At 36.8% G+C, this 27,164-nt stretch overlaps 1 protein-coding gene across 2 annotated transcripts in view; it reads right to left on the bottom strand.

Annotated features, from left to right (window-relative positions):
* The window catches only part of LOC148065232 (junction plakoglobin a-like), a 93,269-nt gene that overhangs the window by 25,087 nt on the left and 41,018 nt on the right, over positions 1 to 27,164 (bottom strand). For both annotated transcript variants that reach the window (XM_087810090.1, XM_087810091.1), the window contains exons 2-6: positions 18,227 to 18,290; positions 7,978 to 8,026; positions 5,853 to 6,083; positions 2,758 to 3,011; positions 1,506 to 1,744 (exon numbers count right to left, since the gene is read on the bottom strand). In XM_087810090.1, coding sequence (XP_087666216.1) covers positions 1,506 to 1,744; positions 2,758 to 3,011; positions 5,853 to 6,083; positions 7,978 to 7,993 — 740 coding nt within the window. In that variant the 5' untranslated portion in view covers positions 7,994 to 8,026; positions 18,227 to 18,290. The remainder of the gene's footprint in view (positions 1 to 1,505; positions 1,745 to 2,757; positions 3,012 to 5,852; positions 6,084 to 7,977; positions 8,027 to 18,226; positions 18,291 to 27,164) is intronic.

Genomic DNA, 27,164 nt, shown 5'->3' on the forward strand with positions numbered 1-27,164 from the left:
TTGAAATACACTTTTATGCGTTGTCTAATTATTTATGTATAACTGCAAAGCAACTGCCAGATATCATATCAAAAATATAAAAAAGAAAACTTTGCCTCATGATGAAATTTTAGTTTACTGTTGGCACTGTACTATGAAGGACGATGCATCACATATTTATAAATAAATACATGTATAAATACATAATCAAATGATGTAATAAATAAACGTACTATATATTTACGCATAAATTGACTGTTCTTTGACAAAAATAAAATCAGTAATTCATTTATTTTTACATTTTTATATTTATTTGAACATTAATCTATTTATTTTTATGTATTTATTAAAGTAAACATTCCATTCCTCTGCGTTTGATAGAGTCTACTGACTCCTTCAAGAAGCATCTATTTGTGCAGGCTTTCTCTTCATTTTCTTGTGGTTGCTGTATTTGTTTCTATGTTGACTTGACCTTTTAAAGCATGTATTTTAACTGTTTTGTATTGTTTTGATCATTTCAGCACTTTTTGACCCTGAAAAGCGCTTTATAAATAATAATAATTTAAATGTATTCATAATTACATCATTCATAATCATCCATAGTGTACATATTACTTTTATTTACCTTTCCTTTGGAATTTAAAAATGACAAATAAAATAATGGGTTGGTTTCTTCTACCTTAACTAACTATTGTAGTCATGCCTTCACCTCATATTCCACTCCCATTAACCTCATTGGCTCCCATCCTCAACATATCCACCTTCTTTTTTTCTATTATGTCTCACAACATATTCTTTTCAGTTAGTGTGAATTGACATCTAATAATGAAACTTTTTTTTTATTATTCAAGATATAGCTTTTTTGACTAAATTGGTATTTTAGTCAGTATTCAGGAAGTTTATTGACATGATGAAAATGAAAATGTGTGAGACAATAACAACAATAATAGTTATAATATAAAAGTTACAATATACATTAACAATACAAGTACTACATATTTCATCTACAGTTTACAAACAAGCCCTGAAAGTTTTGGATAAAAAACGTATTATCATGGTCACATACTACACAAGTGCCTAAACTTGGACATTGACAAAGAATCTCCTCCTCTACAAGAATTTGTGGAAAAAAGCCACAAACAGATTGACAAGATAAGAAGATAACTGTTGCCACCACCTTGTCTAAACCTGTGTATCTGTTTGTACGTTTTACTACTTTTCTCTATTAACTAATTGTCTAACTCGTCAATGTTCTTTCACATTATTCGAATTTTGACATTTACCTGCCAAAGGGATGAAAGTTGGAACTAAACCATGTCCAATAATATGTACTTTATAATTAAATAAACTCTAAATCAGGACCACTGTTAATCAGAAAGATTTATTGTATTAAATCAGGAATATAATGTTCTTGTATAAAATAAAATAAAATATAAACAGACACCAAAATAGTTTCACTCTTGAGCTGGTTCCGTAAAAAAAAAAAGAGTCCAGATACGGTCATAGGTACATAGTCTTGCATCTACCTGAGCATCCGGACCAAAGCTGGAATCCCCCCGGACTTGAAAATCGCCAGCAGTCCTTCTTTTTGGTGGGAGAGGCTGTGTAGGACACTGGCTGTGCAGCGAGCCGTCTCCATGTCGACCGCCGTCGTCATCGCCCGCACGACGGCACCCACCAGGGCCGAAGACTGGACCAGCACGCGTCGACTGGCTTCTTTACGGGTCAGCTGGTTGACGATCATGGCTGCCTTGTTCACCACAACCTGGGAAGTTGACGAGAAGACTTTTTTATTATTTGTACTGATTCTATCTTAAGAGAGGGATAGAAGAAGGAAACAAGACCAAAACTCTGTCATGTTAGATTCAAAATTATTATACACTATACGTATACGCCATACTTAAATTAATGCTAAAAGATAATCAAAATATAAAGTATAAATTACAAGCTTAATCTAAGAGCTTAAACGTTTGAATACACATTCACAACCAACATTTCACTCCAGACTGATTTACACTGTTTCAAGAAAAGCTTGGAGCAGCCTTAGAGCCCAACAGCGATAAGTTGAACATCTGTCTGTCTCCCCGGCTCACACCTGTGGGCGTGAAACAAAAGAGCAAAACGGAACACACCCAAAGAAGGGGGGCTGGAAGACAAACGAACTTGCCCACACAACAGGGAAGCAAGGAAGTTACTCTCCAGGTGACCCGAGACATGAAGAAGCTTGAAAGAACCACTGCCCCGGAAGAGACGACCCCCTGGACAGGAAACTTTCCCTTAAATATAGAGATGTGCTTTAATGCGGGACCGTCTTTCCCGGAGCTATTGACCTGTAGAGCTGCCGGCAAAGAGCGAGTCCTTTCGATCGTAAAGTTGTATCTTAGTTTGACTTGAAGCGGCGAATAAAACGACCCGTACACTCTGCATTTCGACCTTTTCTCTCCATAAAGCAAAGTATTAAGACCCGGACGTGACGTCGTGTTGGAGCGACAGAAACGGACTAAGTTTTAATCATTTTAGTCACCAAGCCTCCTACCGTCTCTCATCTACAGAGAATCTGGGTTCCAAGACTGCTGCGCAGCTTTCTTGCCTCTGGCTAAAACTAATCGATTAACTTCATCATTTTGACACTTCCTCTGTAACATCCAAATATTTGTGTTGTCCTTGTCACTTTACATTCCCTCGTCTATTTATTTTGCTGAGAGAGTGAAGGGAATTTAAACTGAAAAAATTCCTCCGACAAAGAAATTGGGTTAAGTTGAAAAAAAGAAAAAGTACCGGATCATCATCTGCCAGCAGTTTGGTGAGCTCTGGCACCGCCCTGGTGGCCAGCTCGGCGTCATCCTGGTAGTTGATCAGGTGGACGATGGCGTTCTTCAGCAGATGCGACGGCTCTGCCAGTCGCTGCACGTTGCTCTGCTGCGTGGGATCCGATTGGACCGGCATGGCGGCCTCGCCCTCCACCAGGGTCTCGGGGAACATGGCGGCCCGGACTCTCTGAGCTCTGGTCAGCGAGTATTGATTGTCTAAATCTGAGGGGAAAAAAAAAAAATAGGACATTGCATCAGCGTCTACAATCACTACCGACCTGCTCTCTGTTATATATGTCCATCCAAAATATCTCAAAAACGGAATAAAAGCTTTGAATGAATGTTAAGAAATGTTGATCATTGTAAAATGAACTTAATATTTTTGATGTTCAAACATTTCATTTGGATTTGGTTTGAATCTAAAGTCTTTTAAGTACAATTAAAAAAGGAAATACAATTATATAGACAACAGAGTTTGATTGATGAAACCAGAGTGTGATTCATGATGATATATTTATTTTCTTGCGAGGAAAAAGAGACGAAAAACAAATAACAAAAAAAACAAAAACATATTTAACTTATTTAAGTTGATTACAACAAGACAATATATATTTTTTTGTTTGTTTAAAAAACACCTGGAACGCACCAAATCTTTTGATTATTACAAACAAGTGTCATGCATTTAATAACAAAGGATCGGCTAATGGTGCATTCAATAGCATGGGACAATTTAAATTCACAAAAAAATGAATATTAAGTCATCTAAATAAGTAAGTTAACAACAAAACTTGTTTTTCAGGTTGAAAGCAAACAATTTATTATTGAGTCTATAACAACAATCAATTAATAAGAACCGCTTTTTTTATTATTATTATTATATCATGCAACATCTCAATCCATCCCTGTTTGAAACAGAAGTGTGGCAACAGTCAACATTATTTTTAAAATACATAAATATGTATAAATATATGTATATATGGAATAGAAGAAACATGATAACTGCTCACTTAAAGAAAAGTGGTTTAGTTCAAGAAGTCTTTTCAGGTCTTAAAGAAACATTTCAGTGATGTTTTGACTTAAATATCCCGTCACACCAAACTTGTCACAAAGTACTTGCTGCCTTAAATCCTCCCTCTTCCTTATCAGTATTCCGAGCCCGTCCACATGAGTGAAGAGCCCGGTGGGATCACAGCAGACAGCAATGAGTCACACCTTCTGTGACAAAACGAACCTCGACCCAGTAAGGCAGATCATTGGTGCAAAGATCAGAGGATGGACTGAACTATCAAGTGTTTTGTTTTCACCAGACTTAAGATTTCCTCTGGTTTAACTGACTGAAAACAAGAAGCTTCTTATTTATATATAAAAATGGAATTGATGTGTTTGCTAGAATCAATTCAATTGAATGAGCGAAATGCATCCAAGCTTTAGTGTTTAAAAATAAAAAAAAAATGACTTGATATTCATGTTTCTTAATCACTTGTAATTGCAACGGTTTTGAGTATATAATCCAAGTGTTAAATCCTGAAGCTAATCTGAATGCACGTGTATGTGAGAAGGATTTCCAGTCAAAACATCTCATCACACTTAATATGAGACACATCATCTGAAGAGAAACATTTCAGTGAGATATAGGAGCTTGTTTATAGACGGTGCATCTGCAATACATTGTTAAGTGAAACGACTTCAAGTGCTTGTTTTGGAGCGTGAAAAATTGTGTGTCTGTTTTTTTTTAATTGTCGTTCTAGCCATTGGTATTTGAGCTAAAGCATCAAGATTGTGTCTCATGAAAGTCTTCTCGAAGTCAGGTGGACGTTGATACATCTGACCATTACCAAGATTTCATCGCCTGCACATCAACAAGACGGTTTCACTGACGCACGTGATGAGAAGCAGAAACCAACAATTATAATCACAATTTTGTCCATGAAAACATATATATTCCCAATTTATTATTATTTTATTCTCGAGCAGACGCTTCAGATGACACAAATAGATGTTCTGAGTGTCTGCACACGAGTGGATGGTTTCACAATGTTTGTATCCTGAAGATGGGAACTGACAGGCCGGTGAGGCTTATAGACTCTGTTCAAAGCCTTATTTGATATGAAAACAAGTTAAGGCAAAATGACAACGACATTACACCAGAATTTCATATAAAAAAGTAATGCATAACACATTTTTCAAATGAAAAAAAAAAGGTAAAATATTTAGTAATTAGAATCAACACTTTCGCCACTTTTGGTTTACGATTGCCTCGGGGACCTTGTCTTTGTGAAATCTTTATTTTAAATATACATTTTTTAAGGCTGTTTGTGTATTTTACATTGGATTGTTGATGTTATAACAGAGGCGAGGTACCGTAGCATACAATTGCAAAAAAGGATGCAAGAACCCTTACTTGCAATTCTTAACATATTTAAAAAATGTATCAAACTAGAAATTTCTCATATCTTGCCTTGCTATTATACAAAAAAAAATAATGTGTAAATAAAAATAAATGTTTATAAAGTAAATGTGCTTTAAAATTCAACTAATGTGTTGATTAAAGTGTGTCTTAAATACATGTTGGACTTCTTTTGTACTCATCAGTATGTGTCTGTTTGTACAAAACTTTCTTTTAATTTAAATACTTACATTAGAAAATGTACTTAAGCCCCGCCCACTGAAAACACTGCCTGGTCAAGCATCAAGGTGTGTCACTGAATGTCATCAATCCCGGAAGTCTCCACCTCCAAGGAACTTTTTGTGTAAAGAAAGCGGGGTGGGATTACAGCTGGCTGGAGGAGGAGTGAAGCCATAATTATGACATAATGAGCTTCACTCTCATAACCTCTCGTTTGCTGAGATTTCAGAGATTACTTTATAAAGTAATAACTTGAGAACATGGTCATGATGAGGGACTTACTGCATCTTGGAGAGGAAGACTTCAACATTTGAAATGTGAGTGAGTCGGGAAAGTTTTGTTTTCACATTTATTTACTGAATAAACAACAATAAAAGGGACCAAATTGTTGTACTTTTTTGTAGTCAACATTCTATTGGCCTTTGTGAGCTCCTCACCTGTTGGACTATCTCTTCCACCGGCGGCGACTTCTCCTCTCGTCACAGAACCAGAACCACCAGAATCGTTGGGCACTGCCGAAGCACTTGCCGTGTAGTTCTTACTCCCGCTGTGCTCGGTGCTGCTCTCGTCGTCGCGAACCGTGGTCGCTCCCGATTGGATGCCTGAGTCTGACGCGTAGTAGGTTTGCTGCCACTCCGCCACCTTCACCACACTGTCCGCCTCACTCACTGGAATCACACATAAGCCATTGGCTTGATTCAAAGTATGTCCACTGAACCCTTTAGTAGTTCCCTCTTCTTCAATCTTCCTCTTCATCAGATGTTAGTTTCAAAAGTCTTTTAAGAGACAGAAGGTATCATATCAGGACATTCAGTATTCTTGTTTAATGTGTCTGTAACTACTTTGGGCCCAATAGTGATGTGTATCGTACAGGTTTTATATTATATAGGTGCTGAACTGGTACTTACCAGACGGTGTCTGTGCTTAAACGGTGCCAGAAACGATGTTTAAAGAATGAACTCAAAATTGGTCCAAAAACTTCACAGTCAAAGTGATTTTTCTAAAATGACTTGTTTCTATTGTAATGTGTTCTGACAGTATTGTTTCGGAGCAAAATGTTAGTTAAAGTTACATTCTGTATTGGTAAAATTGTGTGTATGTGAGTGAAGGTGAGAGTGCTGCTCAAATACATGTTGAATGTTTCTATTTAAGTGGAAAAACATCAGGGGAAACAACACAAGAATCAAAATAAGGCTGCTTTTTGATCAAGTTGCATTAAGGTATCATATCCTTAGTGCTGAGCCTTGCAATACTCTTTTATATTGTTTAATTTCTCATACTATTGTCTCTCGTCTACAGTGAATAAACCTCACATTCTGTTACTTTTTATCTTCTTAGATCATAGAGTATTTTGATCCATAATCTTACATTTTCTGTCAAAAAAAACATCCTTTTTATTTTCTGGTGGAGATATAACCCATCAAGTGTATAGAAGTTGACCTGCCGCTCCTGAATCTATAAAGTACCTTTGAGAATTGTGGTGATATTGAGAGTGGTCCACCGTCATTTACTTCAATGTTTGTTACGCTCTTTATCCTATCTGCAAAAGTTGCAGTGAAATATAACATTCAGTATGAACTTCACAGGTCAATTGCTTTTTTTCTTGATGATGTTGATCCCGTCACAGTCAATTAGCAGCTTATTAAAAGTTCCATGATGTCCTTTAGGACAGTGGTTCTCATTCACCTCAACTCATGGCCAACTATTGGTCCTTCAGCGATTTGATACCGGGCAAAAAACATTTTTACCATTTTTGTTGTAGAAACTGAATGATAGGTCTTTTGTTTAAAAAAATTGTTATATTAGCCAGTTAACTCGCAAAACGAATTAAGCATTACAGTGACATGCATGTTTCATGCACATAGTGCATATTGTTTTTCCCCCCAAGTTCCATTTTATTTTTCATGCTTTTATCTGAAGGCCGGTCCATAGTGCAAAAAAGTTTGAGGCTTTAAGACCCAGTATTGACTCCTCCCATTCCAGTTTTCCGGATTCTTAAGGAATCCATCTGCTTGGATAGTTGAGACCAAAGTCTATTTATTAGTTATTTGAAAATCTTTTGCTCATTGTCGCTCTTTCTGACGACATACATTTTTAATTTTTAAGTTTGTCTTTTTGTTTTACAGTACTACATTTGGTATTGATTTCTTTTTTATATTTATATTTTGAGGGTTGTTTCTTTTAATTGTTTTCTTGCTATCTTACTAACTTTTGTAACATATGACAGGAAACTTGATAATGCACAAAAATTAGTTTCATAAGAAATGCTTGAAAAAAACACCTCAAATTTTAAATAAGATTCCCCCACCATTAGCTGAAACGTAATCTGCTTTTTATTTAGACATAAAAATATAACAATAAGGTCCAAATGTAATGAATAATCAGTTTGCTTGTGTTTATCTGTGTGTTTAATCTAGAAATACTTATAACAAGGGATTTTTAAATGTCACGGTTGGCAGAGGTTGGACTCACATGCTTACACACCAATAAAAAAGCAATAAAGTAGGCAGAGGCAACAGTATAAAGTTGTCTCAGCAAAAACAAATACATTTAAAAACTCACTTTGCATGGACATCATCCCCTTCCACTGTCACCCTCACCAACGTCTGACCTGCCGACAAATAACATCAAGAAAACCAAAATGAAACCAAAAGTAACAAGATTGTCGCGCATGCTTTTCAAAAATTAACATTCTCAAGGACGCGGTGAACTGTAAATATAGTCGGAATAATTAGATTCCCCCGGGAGGAAGACCATGCGTGGCCAAGGTGGATATAAATGTAATTTGTGAGTGAGTCATCCCTGGTACCTGCCACGACACAAACATCCGGCGTCCTCGTTAAAGTAGATATTGTTAGCGTAGGCGAGCCCTGTTGTGTAAACAAAAGGACAAGCTAAATTAGAAATTACATTATTGCAGAAATCCTTCAGACCCTTTTTTGTTGAAACAATGTCCAAATATTTACAGCTCAGGGGGGGGCGCAGTGAGGTTTATTTAACGTAATAGATTATATTTGCACAGACAAAGACGTAAAGTTAAGAAGTAAAACTAGATAGAAGGAAAGAAACCGTTTAATCCTTAATATGAAATTCTACATAGGAAGAAATTGGTCCATAATATGCATTTGCTACTTCAAATTAGTAAATTAATTCCAAATTTTATTTTGTTTTTTGACCCAAAAAAATCATGAATACAGTCTTTACAGAACACACTTGATTTGATTAGGATAAGAAAATAACCAAGGTCACCGTCATCTCAGTGAAAGCTTTATAATGAGGCGAAAGTAAAAGAAAGGGAATTTATCAGAACAAGATTCTACTTTTAATAGTACATGACATAATCTTCTCAGTGTTTCATGCAGTTTAGTGATGACATTATACTTAAAGTCAAGTCACTTTATTTATTTATTCATGATCTGAAGATAAGAAGAGAAATGGAGAAAAATGAGGAGTACGTTTCTCATGAATAATGAGATTCATTCTGGCCGATCTAACTTTGTCTCCAAACCTACTGTATCCACCTGAGCTGTTTAATAGACTCATATCTAATCTTGTCCTTCCTGATTAATCGTAATAGAAATCCTGAGTATCTCCAACATTGCAGCGCAGTTTATGCCTATAAATTAAATATAAGCATGTTTAATTAAGGAGACCTGGTTCAATAATTGTGTGGACTCAGCAAAAAAAAACAAGACTACGTTGGTGAAAACGCCACTGTAGCCTTGAGTGTTTTATTTTACAGTTCAGTTTTCTCTTCTTGTGTTTTCTCTTGACAGGGTCCCTGAACTCAGCGCCAGAGAAAAGATCTTCTGACCCGGTAACAGCCGTTTGTTCTGCTCACATTTCGGAACTATTGTGGATATACTTGTTTTGCTAATTCCTGGTGTTGCCAGCGCTTTCATTTTTTCTTTCGCCTCAGCTCTCTCGTAAGCTTTTTGTGACAGTATGCACCCCTTTACCCTCCTCTGTTCCCACATAGGTTTATTTTCCTGTTTGGACATTATTCGTTGGGTCTGGATTTACTGTTACTGGATTATTTCATGCTTGTGTTTACTGAATTATTTATGGTTTTGTTGTTCAACACTCTTTCTTAAATGATTTCTAGGTTCACCAATTCTTAATACGTCACACGAAGCAATCCCATCAAGCAACCCCATAACAATAACGATAGTCCACTCACACTCTTCACCATTAACAAATGGAACATGTTTTATTAGTGCCATGATTTTATGTTTTCTTTTGTAACATTTATTTTGATGTCGCTAAATGGAACAGGGTACAGGTGAATATTCCCTCCTAAATCTAAAGAAGACTATTTGATTTACCACCGTACTGTGGTGGAAGGCTATATGTGTCCCAGCAAAAAAGTTGTGAGCAGTTCAATGCCCCAACTAAGGTGAACCGAGGCAAGCCAGTCCTGGGGTAGGAACCATACAAGAAGTAGGAACCATACAAGAAGTAGAATGAAGCATTGTTGGTAAGGAAAATGGAACCCTGTTTCCAGTTGCCCATGCTTGGATCACCAGCCTTACCCCCAGTAGTCAAATCTAGTGGTTGTGAGCAACTGTAGGATCCAATCCTTGGCTGAAGTAGCTAGCACTATGGATGTCGCCTCTCTGGTGGAGAGGGAGCACAAGCTAGTGCGCAAGATCGAGTGATTCTAGCTCAGGGGTGGGCAAACTCGGTCCTCAAGGGCCACAGTGGGCGCAGGTTTTTGTTCCAACCAATTAAGAGGACACATTTTGACCAATCAGGTGTCTTAGGAGTGTAATCAGTTGATTGTCAGTCTGGTGTTGCTTGTTTTAGATGAAACCTCATTGGTTAAACTGTGCATGCTCGATCGAACCTGCACCCACTGCAACCCTTGAGGACCGAGTTTGCCCACCCCTCTGCTAGCTGGATGTAGTCAGTTACCGTGATGCAGGAATTCGGGCTCCTGAAACCAGTTGTTCTATCCATGGTGACCCATCTGCCCATTGGGTCTGTGAGTGTCAATGCATTTGGCGGCAGAAGGTTGGCGACAGAGTGTTCCTATGAAATACTGAGCGACTTTTTAGAAGACAAAACCAAAAACTGACAAGAGTCTTTCTCTCATTGTAAACATGTACATGCTGTATTTCAAGATGATGTGGAGACTTGACATCATGACACTTTTCTGAAACAACATTGTTTAACATGTAAATTGTCGCTTAAAGTTTCCCAAAAAAGAAACTCAGCTAATGATTTAAATATATTTTTTATTACTTTAATGTAATCTACTTGCAAGTTGGCATCAGTCAAAAGTTCTATGAGGATTCCAAGTATGCGAGAACATCTGTGGCTCTTTCTAAAACCACTCGAGCGTACAAACGGTGGCAGACTGTATAAATTAATGTCATTAAAAGTAAGTGTTAGAAAGTTCTTACGAGAGAGGAAAATGGCCTCAGGCAAAGGTCTCCAGCATTAATTCTCATGTAGCCTCTTAATCAGTGATCTCTGTCACAGGAAACTTTGGATCACATCTTTGTGCGAGTCGCCCTATTATCGCTGTTCCTCTTTAGAGTCGCCTGGCCTGGAAGACCTCATTGAACTGCTACTTGTAGTTACAGATAGGATAAAAAATCTGGTGGGAACAATATACAGAAAAAAGCAGTGGTATGGGGCTATTATTGTTGCTAAAGCTTTGTAAATGCGTAAAAGAATTTGTTTAAATATATGTGTATCTGTACAGTGATCCACAAATGCTTAACTCGGTTGATGAATGTGACACCAATGCCTCTTATTGAGACTATTACCTGAATATGTATTTCTTTAAACCACAATCTAACCAATCACGTAAGAATGACAAGAACTAGACGGGTCTCGAACCTAGAATCTTGCTGTAACCATGACCTAAACTGGCTAATGATGTAATGCGGGTAAACTGCCATTTACAAATAAAAGTATTTAAATTAATTTGTGATATCCGTACCCTACTGGCAGGACGGTGTCATCGCAGCAGATGCATTTGTTTAAAAATGTTACACATTCATGGACCTTGAACGGCGACAGGACTGTTGTCACATGCAAAAAAAGAGCAGGTTTGTTTGATTTTTAGATCTTGTGCAAAGTTAGTGATGAATACTTATTCTGAATAACACATATACAAATCGAGTCACACATTCGTCAATGGAGTTCCGTTTGTGGATCACTGTATAGATACAGGTATGTATGTTCAAATCCTTTCACGCAAGCTTTAGCAACAATAATAGCCCCATACAAACTTAAACTCAGTTTTTGATCTAATATGAAGGTTTGTTGTTTATTTTATTGTATATTTTTGTTTGGTTCCACAGTGAATTTCGGGACATTTTTGTCAAACTTTATGTATTTTTATCTTAACTATATAAACAAAGCTATATAAATGACAACATTTGAGGGATTGCGGAATGATCTTTGTTTTTGTAACCATCTGACTTGAAGATGAAGTCACTTGCTTTGCCCAGATACAGGAAAACTTGGACATCAAATGGAAGACCGCACAGGCCTCAAATGGCCCACAGACCTTCTAGTTTGAGGCCCATAATATAAAGGATCCTTAACATATACCAAGAAATTGAGAAGTGCTTGGAAAGTTGCGAACAAACCCATTATGGAACTCAAGAAATTCTGGAAGTTTGTGGAACTCTAAATAACCCACGGCTTTCCCAAAGAAAACTAGATAAAAGTTTAACATGAAATCATCGGCATGAAGGTAATTAAGCATTTGTTAGAAATAAATCTATATAGGGTTGGAAAAGGCTGCTCCTCGGAACAAGAGTTAAAGCTAATGAGGGGAAAAGGTGATAAATGGACTACAGAAGAGAAATGGGTTGGAGGGAGAGACAGAGTAATGGGGCTGGAAACGTTGGTTGTTGTCAAGCCGTGGGGTGTTTGTTTTGTGTGTGTGTGTGTGCATGTGTGTGTGTGTAATGATGAAGAGGTCTGGGGGATGAATCTTTTTCCTCATGCAGCAGAGAAAATGATCCCGAAATCATGATGTAGGACTCCATTGTCTTCATTTAAAAAAAAAAAATGTTTTCCATTATCATTAATCTTCTCACAGAGAATGCTCCAACGTATTTCCTCCGACTCAATCATATCCAGTTATGAGCGGCAATGGCATCGTACGAAGATCTTCCCGTGATTGATTGACCGAAGTTGCCTCACTATCGAAGTGGTTTTGTGGAGATCAGTCGTCTATAATAAAGAGATGATTTGAATTTATGCAGACGCGGAAGCTAAAGATGCTTTAATAGGGATATTATTCTCAACCTGTCAACAACATCATCATGTGCCTCAAATATTTAACAATTAGAGGAACATTTTTCCTAAACCTAAATACGTTTAAGTGAAGGTTTTTAAACGGGTTGATCGCTCCAAGATGCAAACTTTGTTGGATAGGGTCAAAGGTCGAGTCCTTGACCACAAATGTATTCTAACAATGTAATGATATTGAAAGTCATATCAACATTGCAACTATTGAAAGCAGTTGTTTCTTATTTAGTCTTATATAATGTTATAAGTCATCTTAAGGTTAACAGTTTCTGGTTCACTACTGTAAAAATAATGTATTTTTCTTTAGCATTACATCAGCAAAAACCTCTACAGGAGTTAATTTCTTTTAATTATAACACACATTATATAAAAATTTAAAAAGCAAATACATTGTTAACCTACTTGGCAGGAAGTAACAATGCAATAAGAAATAATGATAATAGATCATGTAAGGAGGGAGAAAGACATGTATTTAGTCATTATTAAACATGGTTAAATAACTCAAACACATAATATTTACAATCCATTGTTGTTTGTATTTATTTTTATTTTCATCTATTCCATTAACGTCCACTATCTGTATTAACACTCCTGAATATGTATTGTTTAACTATTATTATTATTTTATTTTGAAAGCCCTGAATGTGAATTGTATTTTCAATTTTTGTGTTTATATTTATGCTCCTTAAATCAATAAAAAATATGTTTTAAAAATGAAAATAACTCAATATAGATTTGAGATTTACACTCAAGCAGGGTTGTCTTTCAAAAAACATCATCTCCGATATTTAATTTATGCCTTTACGATACAATAATGTTACCTTTTCCAGTACAGATTATTAATGTGTTTTTTAGTTTTTAATTGTTGGTAATATTAACCCTTGTGTTATCTCTAACACAAGGTTAAAACTATTTAGGCTTGAAAATGAATCTATAAACTTAACTAGACATTTCTTTATAAAAGATATTTTGCAAAAAAATAGTGAGATGTAATCTGCAGTGCAAAAAGTGTGAGTTTTAAAACCTGCATGGATTATAACATGGATATAACAGATCCATTACAATTCAATATTACGAGAAAGAAAATAGATTTTAGCCTTTATTAACTGACCTCTTTATTACTGTTTTTATTTTTCTGGTTAATCAGTTCTAAACTGAAACTCACGCAAAGCTGCAAATTCAATTCTGAAAACGCTCTTTAGATGATAAAACCAAAAACGAAAGAGAAGCAATTTATCATAACAAACGTAATCCGTTTTGTTCCGTGTTCCATAATCTTTGCCACATTTGATCGTCCATTTTCACTTCCAGCAAAAATTATCTTTGCTGTTCTCCTGTCAGTTTTCTGCCGAAGCAAAGTCATTTTCCATGTTCCTTTAAGTGACAGCACGGTGTATAAATCCATCGCCTGCTGTCTAGACAGAAATACAGAAATGAGAGAGAAGCTTTAGCGGCACCTTGTTCTCCTTCAGTAACACACATCAAGAGCGTGAGAATGAGTGTGTGCGTGTGCGTGTGCGTGTGCGTGCGTGTGTGTGTGTGTGTGGAAGGATGTAGCACTTTTCCCTTTTGAAGTTATGTCTGTGAGTGCTCTGCTGCTTGATTTGAGGAAATATCTACAGACAAGGTTTGTGCTGAAAAAGCTTTCAGAGCCGTGAAAATATATATAACGCGACACACTAAACATCGTGTTCACTCAGACCTTCCTCTGATGTGTTACATTACAGCCAGCACAATTCGTTGGTGACATAAAAATTTTTTCGGAGTGACTTTTTGCCATATGTTCAGGTTAAAGACGACGAAATATTCATTTCAAAGTCAAGGTTGGGGAAAAGGTATTTGAGGTTTTGACGAGCAAGCGCTTATACTTTAAAATCCTCATTTGAATTGCTAACTCGTAAATCCCTTTTGTCCTCCAGACATTAACACGAGTATGTTTAAAGTGAAAAAGTGTATCCCTTTCTTCTTCCTCGAGGCAACATCCTGTCTCCGCCAGCGGTGGTCAAAAGTGTCAGTTCAGCTTGGCAGTTTAATTAGCTTATTGACTTGAGCGCTGGATGTGTCAACGTCACTTCAAGTCAAATTGAAAGAGCCCCAAACATACATTTTCACACAATTGCTTACTTTATAAGAGGTGGTTTATCAATTACAGACTGACCTCTGCATATATAAAGACGTTTTTTATCCACAACTGAAAGACAGTAGCTTGGAATGTGTCGGTAACCATTTTAAAAGTTCTAAATCGAAACACAATAAACCAAATAAAGGACTTCCATCTTCCTGCAGAGTATCAGGGAATGACATTTCAGTTACAAGGGTCCTGCCCAAACCACCCTCCAATGGAAAGCCATTCCAAAAATATAACGTTACGTAAATTGATTACAGGGAACACATTGAAACTACAGTCTCTGATAGAAGGACAGACATTGCTAGTCGTATTCAGAGCCAGATCTTGATCAGTACCAAAGGAACCATCAACAGAGGAGGATGATCACAGAAGGACATACATGATGCCTCCACGATCATAGTTGTATATCTTCTTAAACACAAGTGAGAGTGGGTTGAAAGACTTGCCTAGAACATTCTATCCTGCTCTGCTAAGTAACCAAGGCTTTAGACTTAGAGGAGCTTATCCTCAAATTGAACTGCAACTTAAAACATCAAAGTAGTGTTGTAGATCTTCAGTCTGGTCTCCAGAATACTCATTTGATATCTTGGTCTTGATGGCAAATGGTCTTGGTCTTCTAGGTGTCCAGTTCCCTCCATTTCAGCCGTAATACTGGTCTCAACCGAGATAATCATTCTGCTCCTTTATATTATTTATTATTAAAACTGACAAAAACCTTATTCATGTGACCAAAAGGTATAGGTCTTCGTCTTGATCTGACCTTGAGGATTAAGGGGACGGTGTCTTGCCAAACCTGGGTCTGGGTCTCAGATCAGAAGACATGTTAGGTCGACCAGAGCATCCAGAGAAATAAGAAAACATCGATAAGACTACCTGAATTCTATGTTTTAGGTCCCAAACCATTCATAGTCTATTTAACAAGCAAGGAAGAATCAAATTCACCAGATACTGGGGGGTCGATCCTATTGTTAAAGGTCTTTGACCGGACCTGGTCAAAGTGTGGTACAGGGTCAGATGTGAAGCCTTTTTATTTGGCCCTTGTGAGAGTAAAACTTGTTCATGTTTAAATCATTCTGACAGTGAATGACGGATAAGTTATGTTTTGTTTATTGTGAGTACGTATTATACTTCAAAAGAAAATAGTGTTGTACTACTATTGTAACAGTATATAATGAGATTTTATTTAGCTTTACTTTATTTCCCCATCCCGTTTTTTTATTGTCTCTTCTGTATTTCGCACTGACAGTCCCTATGGAAATGTAATTGCTCGTCCCTGATTTAGACTCATGAAAAACAGAGTTGGGACAGTAGTCAAACTGGCATGGGTCGAACGTCTGGTTCTGGCTGATATGATGTTTAATGATCCTCTCACTGCATTTCATCATTAAGGGAGTGAATGCAATATGCTGACGATCAATCCTGGCAGGTGAGCATCATCTTGGCCTCAGTAGAAATGGAAAACACTGTCCTCCCAAGACATTTTTACAAAATAACTTTTACTCAAGAGTGAGAGGAATTCAAAATATTTGATCTTCCGGAATGTATAACAAATGACTGACCTCGATAAATAAACCAAAACTAACACAGCCTTGAAGCGGGAATGCTGGCTCACATTTAAAGAGGGTTGGTGGGAAACAGCTTCTTATAAAATCAGCTCCAGTTCAAGTACTGTACTCTAAACAAAGATACCCCCATATTATACTTTAAGGAAAACCTTGAGAACTATTTCTTTAAACACGTTGATGTAACAGCTCTTTATTTTATCCTTGACTTCTTTTACTTTTCAACAAACCTCCAGCTGCTTCACAGACATCGAAGTTTAATAACATTCCATGAGGAATAAGTGGTAATTCTGGGATGTTTCCGATCACATGGCATCAGTTTTAAGACCTTTGACTAATACTGATATTTATTAGTTTTGGTGATATGATCATTTTTAAATGTATTTTCTGGAGAATTAAATATTATTTCATATCATATCGATGCTGTACACTGAGTTGTTTGACCACTGAGTTGTTGTGTCATTAAAAACATAATTGAAAGAAAGGACTTTGCCTTTTCAGAACCAGAATCAGAAACGTTGGGCAGTGACACAGGGATATATTTGCGGTGGCAATCCAGAATAATAAAATTCAATACATCAAAATAAAATAAGAGACATTAACATGAAATTACATATAAATAATTAAAAATGAAAAATAATAATATATTCATGACTTGAATTAAATAATATTCATGATCTAGACAAAGTTCTTAACACATACATCTTAATAAAAGTCTTAATAAAAGGATTTATCCTCGACATTTCCAACCTATTAATATTTAGTTTTTAATCATTAACTGATAAATAGAGTTCTCAAATGTAAGCATTAACATGATTATGCTAACTCAGTGTTTCTGTACAGCAGATGTTTTTGATGTATAGTCCAGCTCTCTCTGTTGAAGGTTTACACCAGGTTTACAGATTAAGTCCTTTAGATTTCATCTTGACTGTTTCTTTGGAAGCACTAAAGTGACATTTTGAATCTTGTATATTTACCTTTTGGTTCCAATTACCTAATTTCTTTATATTTACATCCGTACTACATAACATCACAATAATATGAGATAAGAAATCTACGTTTGTAGGAGATAAAGATCATGTTTAGTGGTCTCTGGTCGACCCACATCTGACGTACAAACATGTTGTTTTTTTTCCTCGTACAGAATATGAACTCATTTTACAAGATATTGCAACCAAAAATGGCCCTTTAGTGTATCCATATATTGAATCTGTAGCTACTGTAAGGATATGAAAACTTTACTGTAATCGGTCATCTAGATTTAACACACATTTCAAATAATCACTTGATTAACTGATAATCTTTCATATTTAATTCATATTAAATAATCATTGCCTCTCTATAGAATCCACTTGCTCAGCTATTCGTCAGGTCAGGTGAAGTCGACACTCCCAGTGAGAGATACAAAACGATCTGTAGATGATGCCAGCAAGTCTGGTTCCAACAAGGACAAGGACAGACATCTGCGTAAGACAACTTATAAAACAGATTCTCTCTAGACGACATAAAACTGCGATAAAATTCCACAACCAACACGTGGCACGGCAATCTTAGAAGACAAGTGTTTAGAGTGACTAGAGGCGTTTACCTAAACATTAATACTACAAAGAGCTGCCATTTCGTTAGAACTCTGCGCTTGGCACTCGAAGACATATCTGCGATAGATCTCTGCTTTGCTAAGAGCCCATGATCATGAAAGTTGTTTCTCTGACTTTTGCAGAATATTGAATAACCCGTATAATTCTAATGGAATCTTGAGAAAAGTTACCCAGGAATCCCATCCAGCCAAAAACATTTTCTTCATGTGGTTTAAATGTTCTACTTTATAGCTGCGATCGTGACTCACCTATTATCCTCGTGCCAGAGATGCAAACACTTAGACGATGGGAAGCTCTTGACAAGTTGGGATCCTGCAGAGACAAGGTGAGACAGGAAAATCAGCCAATGACAGATGTGACTCCGCAGATCTCTGACACGTTTCAACCTCCTGGCGACCACCTCGACAACCCGTGTTCCTCTGTATGTGGTCCAGCACTTTCAGCGAGCTTGCGCACAGACTCGTCATCTTTTATGTGCAGCAATGGATGTTCTTGTGAGCTGTCGACCTACTGCTGAGAATCTGATGGCGTTGTCTCGCAGTGACAGATATTCAATTACACACCTGCTAGGAGCGAACCGACACAGAGAGAAAACAAAATGTCTTTCAAGTGCTCAGACGACAGCTTCTCTGTTTTGGATTTGTTTTGGTTGTTTTTGACTTTCGAGGCTGCGGCTGAGACTCATAGAGAGGCTGGTATCCATGAGATTTTACAGTTATGTACTGAATTATCAGGGTGATCTGATTTGTTGGAAGGCGTGACAATATATATTTGTACATGATTGTCCAGCAGAGAGCAGCGTGGAGCTGCCAAAAGCGCTTGTTAGAATGTATTTTCTTTATTATCCACGAAATTCATTTGTTCCCCAAGACCATTTTTACTATCCCATTTGCAAATGGTACACCAAAAAAAAAGGATAAGAGTAGAAAAAAACAAGAATTATGACTTGGATAGCAAAATAAATTGTCATTATTCACACAGACAATCATTAATTGGTCATAATGTTGTGACTAAGTTAAGAATAATGGGATTTATTTTGATGGGGTGTGTCTTTTTAAGACAATCATCACATGAAATACATATATAACTCTATACATATATAACTAAAAAAGGGCAAAAAAGAAATCTAAGTTCGTATTTAATGAGATAATACAATAGTAATTGAAAAGTAAGTACTTTCATTTAAAGAAACTATATTTTAAATAGATTAAAAAAAAAGTGTTAAAAAGTATTTCGAAATTTGCAAACCGCTGCCAAGTAGCGTTTTCAACATGATTGTTCAATAATCTTTATTATATATATATATATATATAAACAATCCAATTCAGAATAACTCACTTGCAAATCTCAGCAAAAACTGAGCAAGAAAAAGGGTCTAAATTACACAAAAGTGTGGGCAAGATAGCGTTGATCATGGGAGTCCACTGGGTTTTCACTCGAAACACCAAAATGTAATGTCTAGTTTTTAATCCAGATATTAAAGTTTCATGAAAACCTCACTAAAAAAGTGTTTCACTAACATACAGACGAACAACAGAAAATAATACCTCCTTAAGATCGAGTATCTTTCTGGGATTTTTCTGCAGAAAAACATAACATATTAATAAATTATTTTGCATTGTAAATTATTTGTTATTTAGAATCAGAATCAGATTTAGAAAACTTTTATCATCAGCGTTGTAAACACAACACTGGAATTATTTATGGTGACAACATAAAATAACATTTAACTAATGAAAATAATTTAATGTTATATTAAAAAAAAACATTTTGGAGTAAATATTTACCAACGCTGAAAAATTTTACTTAAGATTTGTACCACATCTAATGTAGTTTTCTTAAACTCTTATTATTGGTGCCGATGGAATGCATCAGTATCAGTACCGGTATCAAAGGTTTTCGAGCGATACCCAGTCCTAGTGGTGGTTCATCACACAGCACCTCTCAACGCTGGATCTGTTGACAACTAGATGGGTCTGTATTTATCTTAGACCAGCAGTCAAGATGCTCTCCAAATAAATACTTAAACAAAGTTCATATTTTGACACAGATACTCTGTTCTAGATCACAATCTAAATCAACAAATATTTTGAAGGATTCCTCACTCTCTCAAGAGCAGTGACCAGATATTTCTCGTTGAAAACAAGATTCTTAAAGGCTTCAGCACCACGATAATAAACAAACTAAGACTAGATAAAGGCTAAAGAAACCCAAAATAAAACATTTATCCACCAGTTTGCAGAAGAAAATATTGTTCCAGTAGAAAACCAGGAGAGACATGCTTCGCTACGAGCGGTCGTTGAGTTCAGTTTACATAATAATCATTCAAACTCATGAATACAGTACATTCAAATATGAATTATTTGTAACTCAATTGTAAATGTAGAAACACTAGCAGGATTTTGTGAAACAAAACTATTCAAATATATCATTAATATCTACTTCCTATACATTATAGATATAAATACAAGAGTGATGATAATGGATTGAAGGTCACAGGAGGAGTTTAGCTGGTGCAAGTCGAGCAGGAAAAGGAGAGAGAAGTTGCGAGAATCATTGGTTGACAGTTCCAGGCCAGGGATCATCTTCTCCCGCTCCACTGCCAGCCTGATTCATTTTCAAATGAGAGAAAAAGCTTCAAGTAGACTCAGTTTGACTGACAGGTGAAAGGGTCTACGATATTTCTCCTTGATTAACGTTCGCCTTCTTGTTGCGGGAGAACATGCATCGAACAGTTGTGCAGCATTGGATCAACTCTTTTTTTAATGAAAGGATTAAAATAGATTTTTATATCAATTGGAATAAAAAAAAAACACATATATTTTACATTTTTTAAGTCACCGTTAAAAGAGAAAATCTAGATTAACTGAAGAAATGACGAACGAAAACAGACATACGTTAATGGTGATGCCTTTCCTAATAGACACTGGTCGTTGTAGAGGAGGAAAACCCTGACCAAGCAATTCGAGAGAAAAAGTTGTGTTCTTGTCTATGTTACTTTGCTCGCTGGCAGGGAGCGGAAGATGTTTGCCAAGCTTACATTTCTGGAAAACCTTTCTCACAACTATTTCCTCGGAGCATCTGCTCGGGCTGTAACATATGACGGAGGGATTACAGCGATTCGTGAAATGATGATATTCTTTATGGATATTTAAATTATGAGATCCTACATTACAAATTAAAAATCGTATAAGAAGAATTAGAATTAGAACTTTCTGTGACTATTTATTTGTTACCGTGTCCAAGAACTTGTATGGCTTCAAACTAATTCTGCTTTAAGTTTAAAAAAAAAGAAGCTAATAAATCATCACACAAACTGATGAATCAACTTTGATGTGACACCATCAGGGGTTATTGATAATAAGCAATGGGCAAATCAGATCAGTTAAATTACTTGGTCCATTACATTTAGACCATTTCTTGCTGGGGTAGAACCACTAGTGTTGTATAAGTTCAAAACAAAAATTTACATATTAGATCTGTGTGATAAAATGCAAACATTTTGAACTAAAACACCAAAAAGCTGTGGTTCTATTAGGGGTAACATTCTATGCACCATAACAATAAAAACACATTCACGCCTTTATCTGTTTTGAAAAAGCACTTAGTTCGACAGTGTATGCCTCACCAAGGGATGCCCTCTCTCTCTCGTTGTCACTGTTTTAAGCACGAAAAGAAAAATAGAAATAGATAGAAAGATAATTGGGGAAAAAAAAAGAAGTTTTTATTTATTGTTCAATGTTTTATTTATCTTTTTCTAGATTTTCCCAGTTTCTGTTCAGTGTCGATGACACAATGTGCCTTAAAATAAGAACATAAGTTAAAGAAAAAAAAAAAGAACCGACGATGAAAAACCAGAACTAAGAACATATTTTTTTAGGCTTTTTTTTAAGTATTACTCAGTATCTGTCAAATCCTCGTCAAAATCCCAACGTCACAAATGTTCTTGTGTAGCTACACAACTGTGGTCACACAGATACAACCAATACATTCTCAGTTTCAAAATAATAATCTACCATAATGTTGTACATTAGCATTAGCATCTTGTCGAACCAACTTGTGTTAACAAGTGATGTTCTCATGAAGCATTGTCCATATTTTCAAAGCCCTCTTGTGGTGACCAAGATGGACATTACAGACGAGCAGCAAGGAGGTATTTGGATGTTTTTAAGTGTGTAATTTTGGACAAAGATGAAGACAACTGAGCTCCAGTCCCTACATTAAAATGAACATACATTTTTGTCTATAACTCTAAAAAAGGAACAGATTACTCTGACAATATTCCATTAGTCAACATAAGAGTGAGTAAAAAATAAGTCAATTTAGCTTGAACTATTACTTTAACTAGACTTAAGAAAGAGAGATAAACTCACCACCGACCATGAGCTCGGGAAATACGGAGATTAAACAAGTGAGCCTCGACTTGCTTTTATTTGCTTTCCTTGCACACAGTTGGTGATAAAACACAAAGATTGCAAACCGGCACAGTCAGAGAGCGAGAAACTGATGTCGCTTCAAAGCAAGTTTTATTCATTTTCCTCTTTCCAGCTGAGCTATGCAGATAATCTCAGCAATGTTTGGGCAATTCTTTTCTGACAAGGACGACAGACTTATCTCATTGAGGCTGCAACGTTTGGCCCTTTCAAGTGAGACGCCCTTGTCTCTCTAAAAGTAAGACAGGATGAAAGGACCGTGATGCCAAGGTCTCTGCTCTGCTGCACCTATTGAGCTCCCTTCTCCCCACTAATGCCTTTTTCCTGCTGTGTCTCCGAGCACATAAACAATTCCAAGTGGCTGTTCTTGTGTAAGTTACAAGCTACATAGAAAATCCTCAAGTGTCCTTCGAGTCTGCAAATTGAAAGAAATGTTAAAAGGAGGCACAAGTGCAGAAAAGTCTGCGGTGCCAGTATCGGTTAAGAGTTTGGTGAAACATGACATTTACAGCGTGTTCTGTGATGTCGGATAAACAATTTATGAATTTTTGGGCACAATTCCAGCTCCCAGAAGCGTTACACATTAGACCCACACAATCTAATGGTTTACAGAGCCTGCCAGAGAATTGATGCTATGAACAAATCAGACAAGAAAATACTCTTATTGATACCCTCTGCCTTCTTCCCTGTCTAGTTGAATTAATGAACCAGGGGTTAGTGTGAAGCTTGCACGCTTAAAATAGAAAACATGACTTCAATGTCCAACACAGGTCATTTCTTATTATGTGACAGCGACAAATACACATGTCTTCGACAGCTCAAATCCTTTTTTTGGCTCAATTAATTGATTTTAAGATTTAATATATTTTTGCACTGAAAGCCCTTATTTTTCAGATAAGGTTATACAAAAATATGTATCCTCTATAAGACAAGTAGTCAAGACCAACTCTGCTAAAACCAAGACTAAGAAGACCAAGAAAAACGGAGCCAAAACCAAACCTTTCCAGACTAATGCCAAGACCGAGACACTTTAAAAAAAAAAGCATTTTAATTTTGTTTTAGTCATTGCTGTCACTGCTGAAATGTATTCTAGTTCTCGTTAAAAAAAAAAACACATTATAAGTTATAAACAACAAAGTAACCAACACCTGTGTTCTGATGGTAATTTGTTTTGATTATTTCAGTTTCATCCAGTAAACAATTGAATTTTTTAGAGTTCTTAAAACATAATTATTGTATAGTATTTTTTGACAACATAAAAAAAGATGCAATTTATATATCGTTTTGTTTTTTTAAGCTCATTTTTGTCATTAATTTTCAAGGAACGTACACAATCCAGATTTTTCAGTTTTGGCCTTAAACGTCAGCAAATGAAAAAAGGACAGAAAGTCATGCATTACTATTCCCTTATTATTGATGCGACAATAGCACTTATTTCTTTCGTCTCATTACAAGAAAGGTTTTGAACTAAATCGGAGATCTATAGCTCAAATATTGAGCAAGTCCTCCAACGTTTCTTAGCCTTCTTTTAGCCCTTAGTACTTCCGCATCGTTTTACGATCGTTTTAGTAAACCTAGCACGCTTTTGAGTCCACGCAAGCATGTTAAAGGGACAGTAAAATGTGTCCTTGCATTTTTCTCTTAAATGTTTTTTTCGTTTTTTTTTGTCTTGTAAAAATCCCCGGGCAATGTCAGGAGCTTCAGCAAGTATTTTCATATGAAGGGTGTGGAAAAACAATCTTGGTTGAGACCACTATTAGGAGACAGAGGAAAAAGAACTCGAGAACTACAACACCATTAATATTTCTGAAAAATATGACGATAACAATATATTAAAACATTTTTAAATGACTGACCATAACCCAGGACTGACAGATTCATTGTAATCCCCATTAATAGACACTTGGAATGCAGATTCAGGCGTGGAAAACAGTTTTCTCTAAATCAGCAATGACAATATCCCAGAAGAGGTTAAAAGCACACACTAATATTTGGGTTGCGAAGATATTCGACGAATAAAATTAGAAATAATTGGCATGAGATGAAAAGATAATATCCCAAGGCTGAAGTCCCTCATTCCCTCCATCAACGCTCCCCATCCTCTCCACGCTTCTTTTGATCTGTCTCCCTCCAGCTCGTCCTGTCCTCTTTCCGTCATTTAATGCTTTCTGCCAAATCTCTTCCTTTTACCGCCCCAAGCACAGAAAAAAAGTACACTAAACTCATCAGCACTCTCATTGTCACACCATGTGAAATGATCCGATGGTTATTGCTGATGCCTCGCTAAAAAAAAAAAAAAAAGAAAAAACGTTTGCCAAAGCTGCTCAAATACTTTTTTTTTAAAGACACAACAAATGCCGAGATAAAGCCTTTTTTCACAGACCAAAATTACAGAAAAGAGAGTGCGGCTGATGGTCTTCAATGAGATTTCTGGCCGCAGCATGCTGACAAATCGTTGTCAACAATCGTGTGTTGTCAGAACATCCGACATCACAGTTGGAAAGAGAGTATGAATGTGCGACAACGTGTTTTGGCATCACAGCAGGTTGTTTTTTTATTGTTCTGATGAAGTGCAGTGTTATAAATGAATTTGAGGTGGTTGGCTTTTGGTGTTTTTTTTTTGCAAATTGTTCGCAATCCAAAAACCATCGGTGTCTAGATGAAAAAAAGAATCATCCATTCCTTTTACTTTGTCAACATTTTATGAATATTTCATTGAAATCTGTTTATAACTTTTGAAGTTGACAGACGGACGAATGCCTACATGGGTCTCCCATGTCTGACAGAACCAATTGTGTTTGCAAAGCCCCTCCGGTCAATGTTATTTTAACACTTGTACACATTTGTGCACTCAGATACCATCACTTTCAAGACCCAGATGGGGATCCTGTGAAGAAGAACAAACGTCCTCCGGAGCTGCTTGAGTGCTCCTTCAGAGCCCACCTCAGAAAGGGTACAAGAACAGACTCAAATGATTGTCAGAACTGCTGTAGTACAACGCAGTGTTCCCAGGACAGAGGAAGGAAAAGGAATATCTCTTCTGCCACCCAGCTGACAGTCTATTCTCTTTGTCAGCGATACTGTGCACTGCCATTAAACAAGAGTAGTACCTTGGCTGAATTTGTGCTGAAAATGTATCATCTTTGGATATTTAATCCATATTGTATTTGATTTTGCATATGCACAAACTACACGCATAGACACCTATGATGGATGCGGAAGCTACATAGTTTGCATTCTCGATACCACCGACATATGGTCCCAGGACACAGATCACAACAGCGCCCTCGTCTCCGAGGCTTTTGATCTAGCAAGGGCGATGACTGATGTATGAAATATAATCCTGAATAATGTGAATTCTTTGAAGCGTGGATCAACAAAGTGTACCTGAGCGTCTTCGCACTGGAGACGCGTTGTTTTGCAATGTCGTTTTCTCCCTCGGAGGGATTTCTTTGTTGCATGAAATGCTCCCTCCTTCAGAGACAGAGCATCACTCAGTGAACATTAAATACTTTCTTCTGCAACATTGTTTACATCCCAAGTTATCCCTCATGACATTAGAGTTGTAATAACGATAATACTTTCTGGCATCTGCAATTTCAACGATTGTGCTTTGGGATCCTGCACGAGGTATTTATCCAACCAACTACCCTCTTGCACTGATCTGAGCACTGCCTGGGCGGCTTATACTGTATCTATCAGTTGCTAAGCCTTGATTGACGTCCATTATCAGTAGATCTTTCACATCAGGGTCCACCACCAACTCCTCTAGGCTTTAGCCCCGGATTGTCTGATCAACATTCCTCCTTTTTCCTAAATGTAACTCTCTATTGCCGATAAACCAGGCGACATTCAGAAAGCTGGGGCAACATCCAAGCAGGAAATTAGCCACAGGCTACCTTGTGTAAAAAAGTACAAGGCGGTGACCTCCAAAATAGCCTTGTGATATTGTTTGCTCACCTTTTAGAAATGATCGGTTGACAGCACACTTTGCCTTCACCTGAATGGCTACAGATACCATCAAGTTACAATACAGTTGAACTACCCTATGGGGCAGTTCCTTCCCAATCACTCGTCAGTTTTGAAGTAAGATGGTCGAACATTGAATTCAGATGATGGAGCACTTTCCAATAGTCCATCGATTGATTAAAAAAAGAGACTTTCCTTCAAGTTGCTATGTGGCTCAGTACCAACATCAGTCTGGACTAAGAGTGGGTATCATGGCCAGTTTTGTAAATTCATTTGAGCTCAGTTAATAAGGTGGATGGAAACATTTTGTTTCAAATAGTCAAATCATGCACTCGAGTAATGAAAATTGGCTTTACTGTGCTACAATGTACTTAAGTATTTCTCCTCATTTTAAACAACAATTCTACTTAATGCCTGCTTTGCCCTCTACATGCTCTCCTAGGCAACCCTTAGCGACTGCCTGTTTAGGACAGAGCATTCATAGAACCACGGTTACATCTTTAACCTGCCTGGGGGTGTTTTATGTGCAAAAGCATAAACTCAAAAAAGCCAAGTCATATGAATGTGACCCATTCTCTCTTGGTGCCAGCATGATTTTTGTTGGAAACCCTGATAGTGATTTCCATATGTCACAGGTTATAGCGCCTGCATTTTATTGAAACCTTGGGAATAGCTGCTTCCATTAGATGTGTAATTGCAATGATGTAGTGTAGTTCATGCACCTGAATGAACCTACATTTTTTCCCCTACTCTGTATGGGCGTAATTTAATCTAATTGGGCTAA

Source organism: Callionymus lyra, chromosome 15 (genome assembly GCF_982586985.1).
Source record: "Callionymus lyra chromosome 15, fCalLyr1.hap1.1, whole genome shotgun sequence".
In the NCBI taxonomy this organism is placed as follows: Eukaryota; Metazoa; Chordata; class Actinopteri; order Syngnathiformes; family Callionymidae; genus Callionymus; species Callionymus lyra.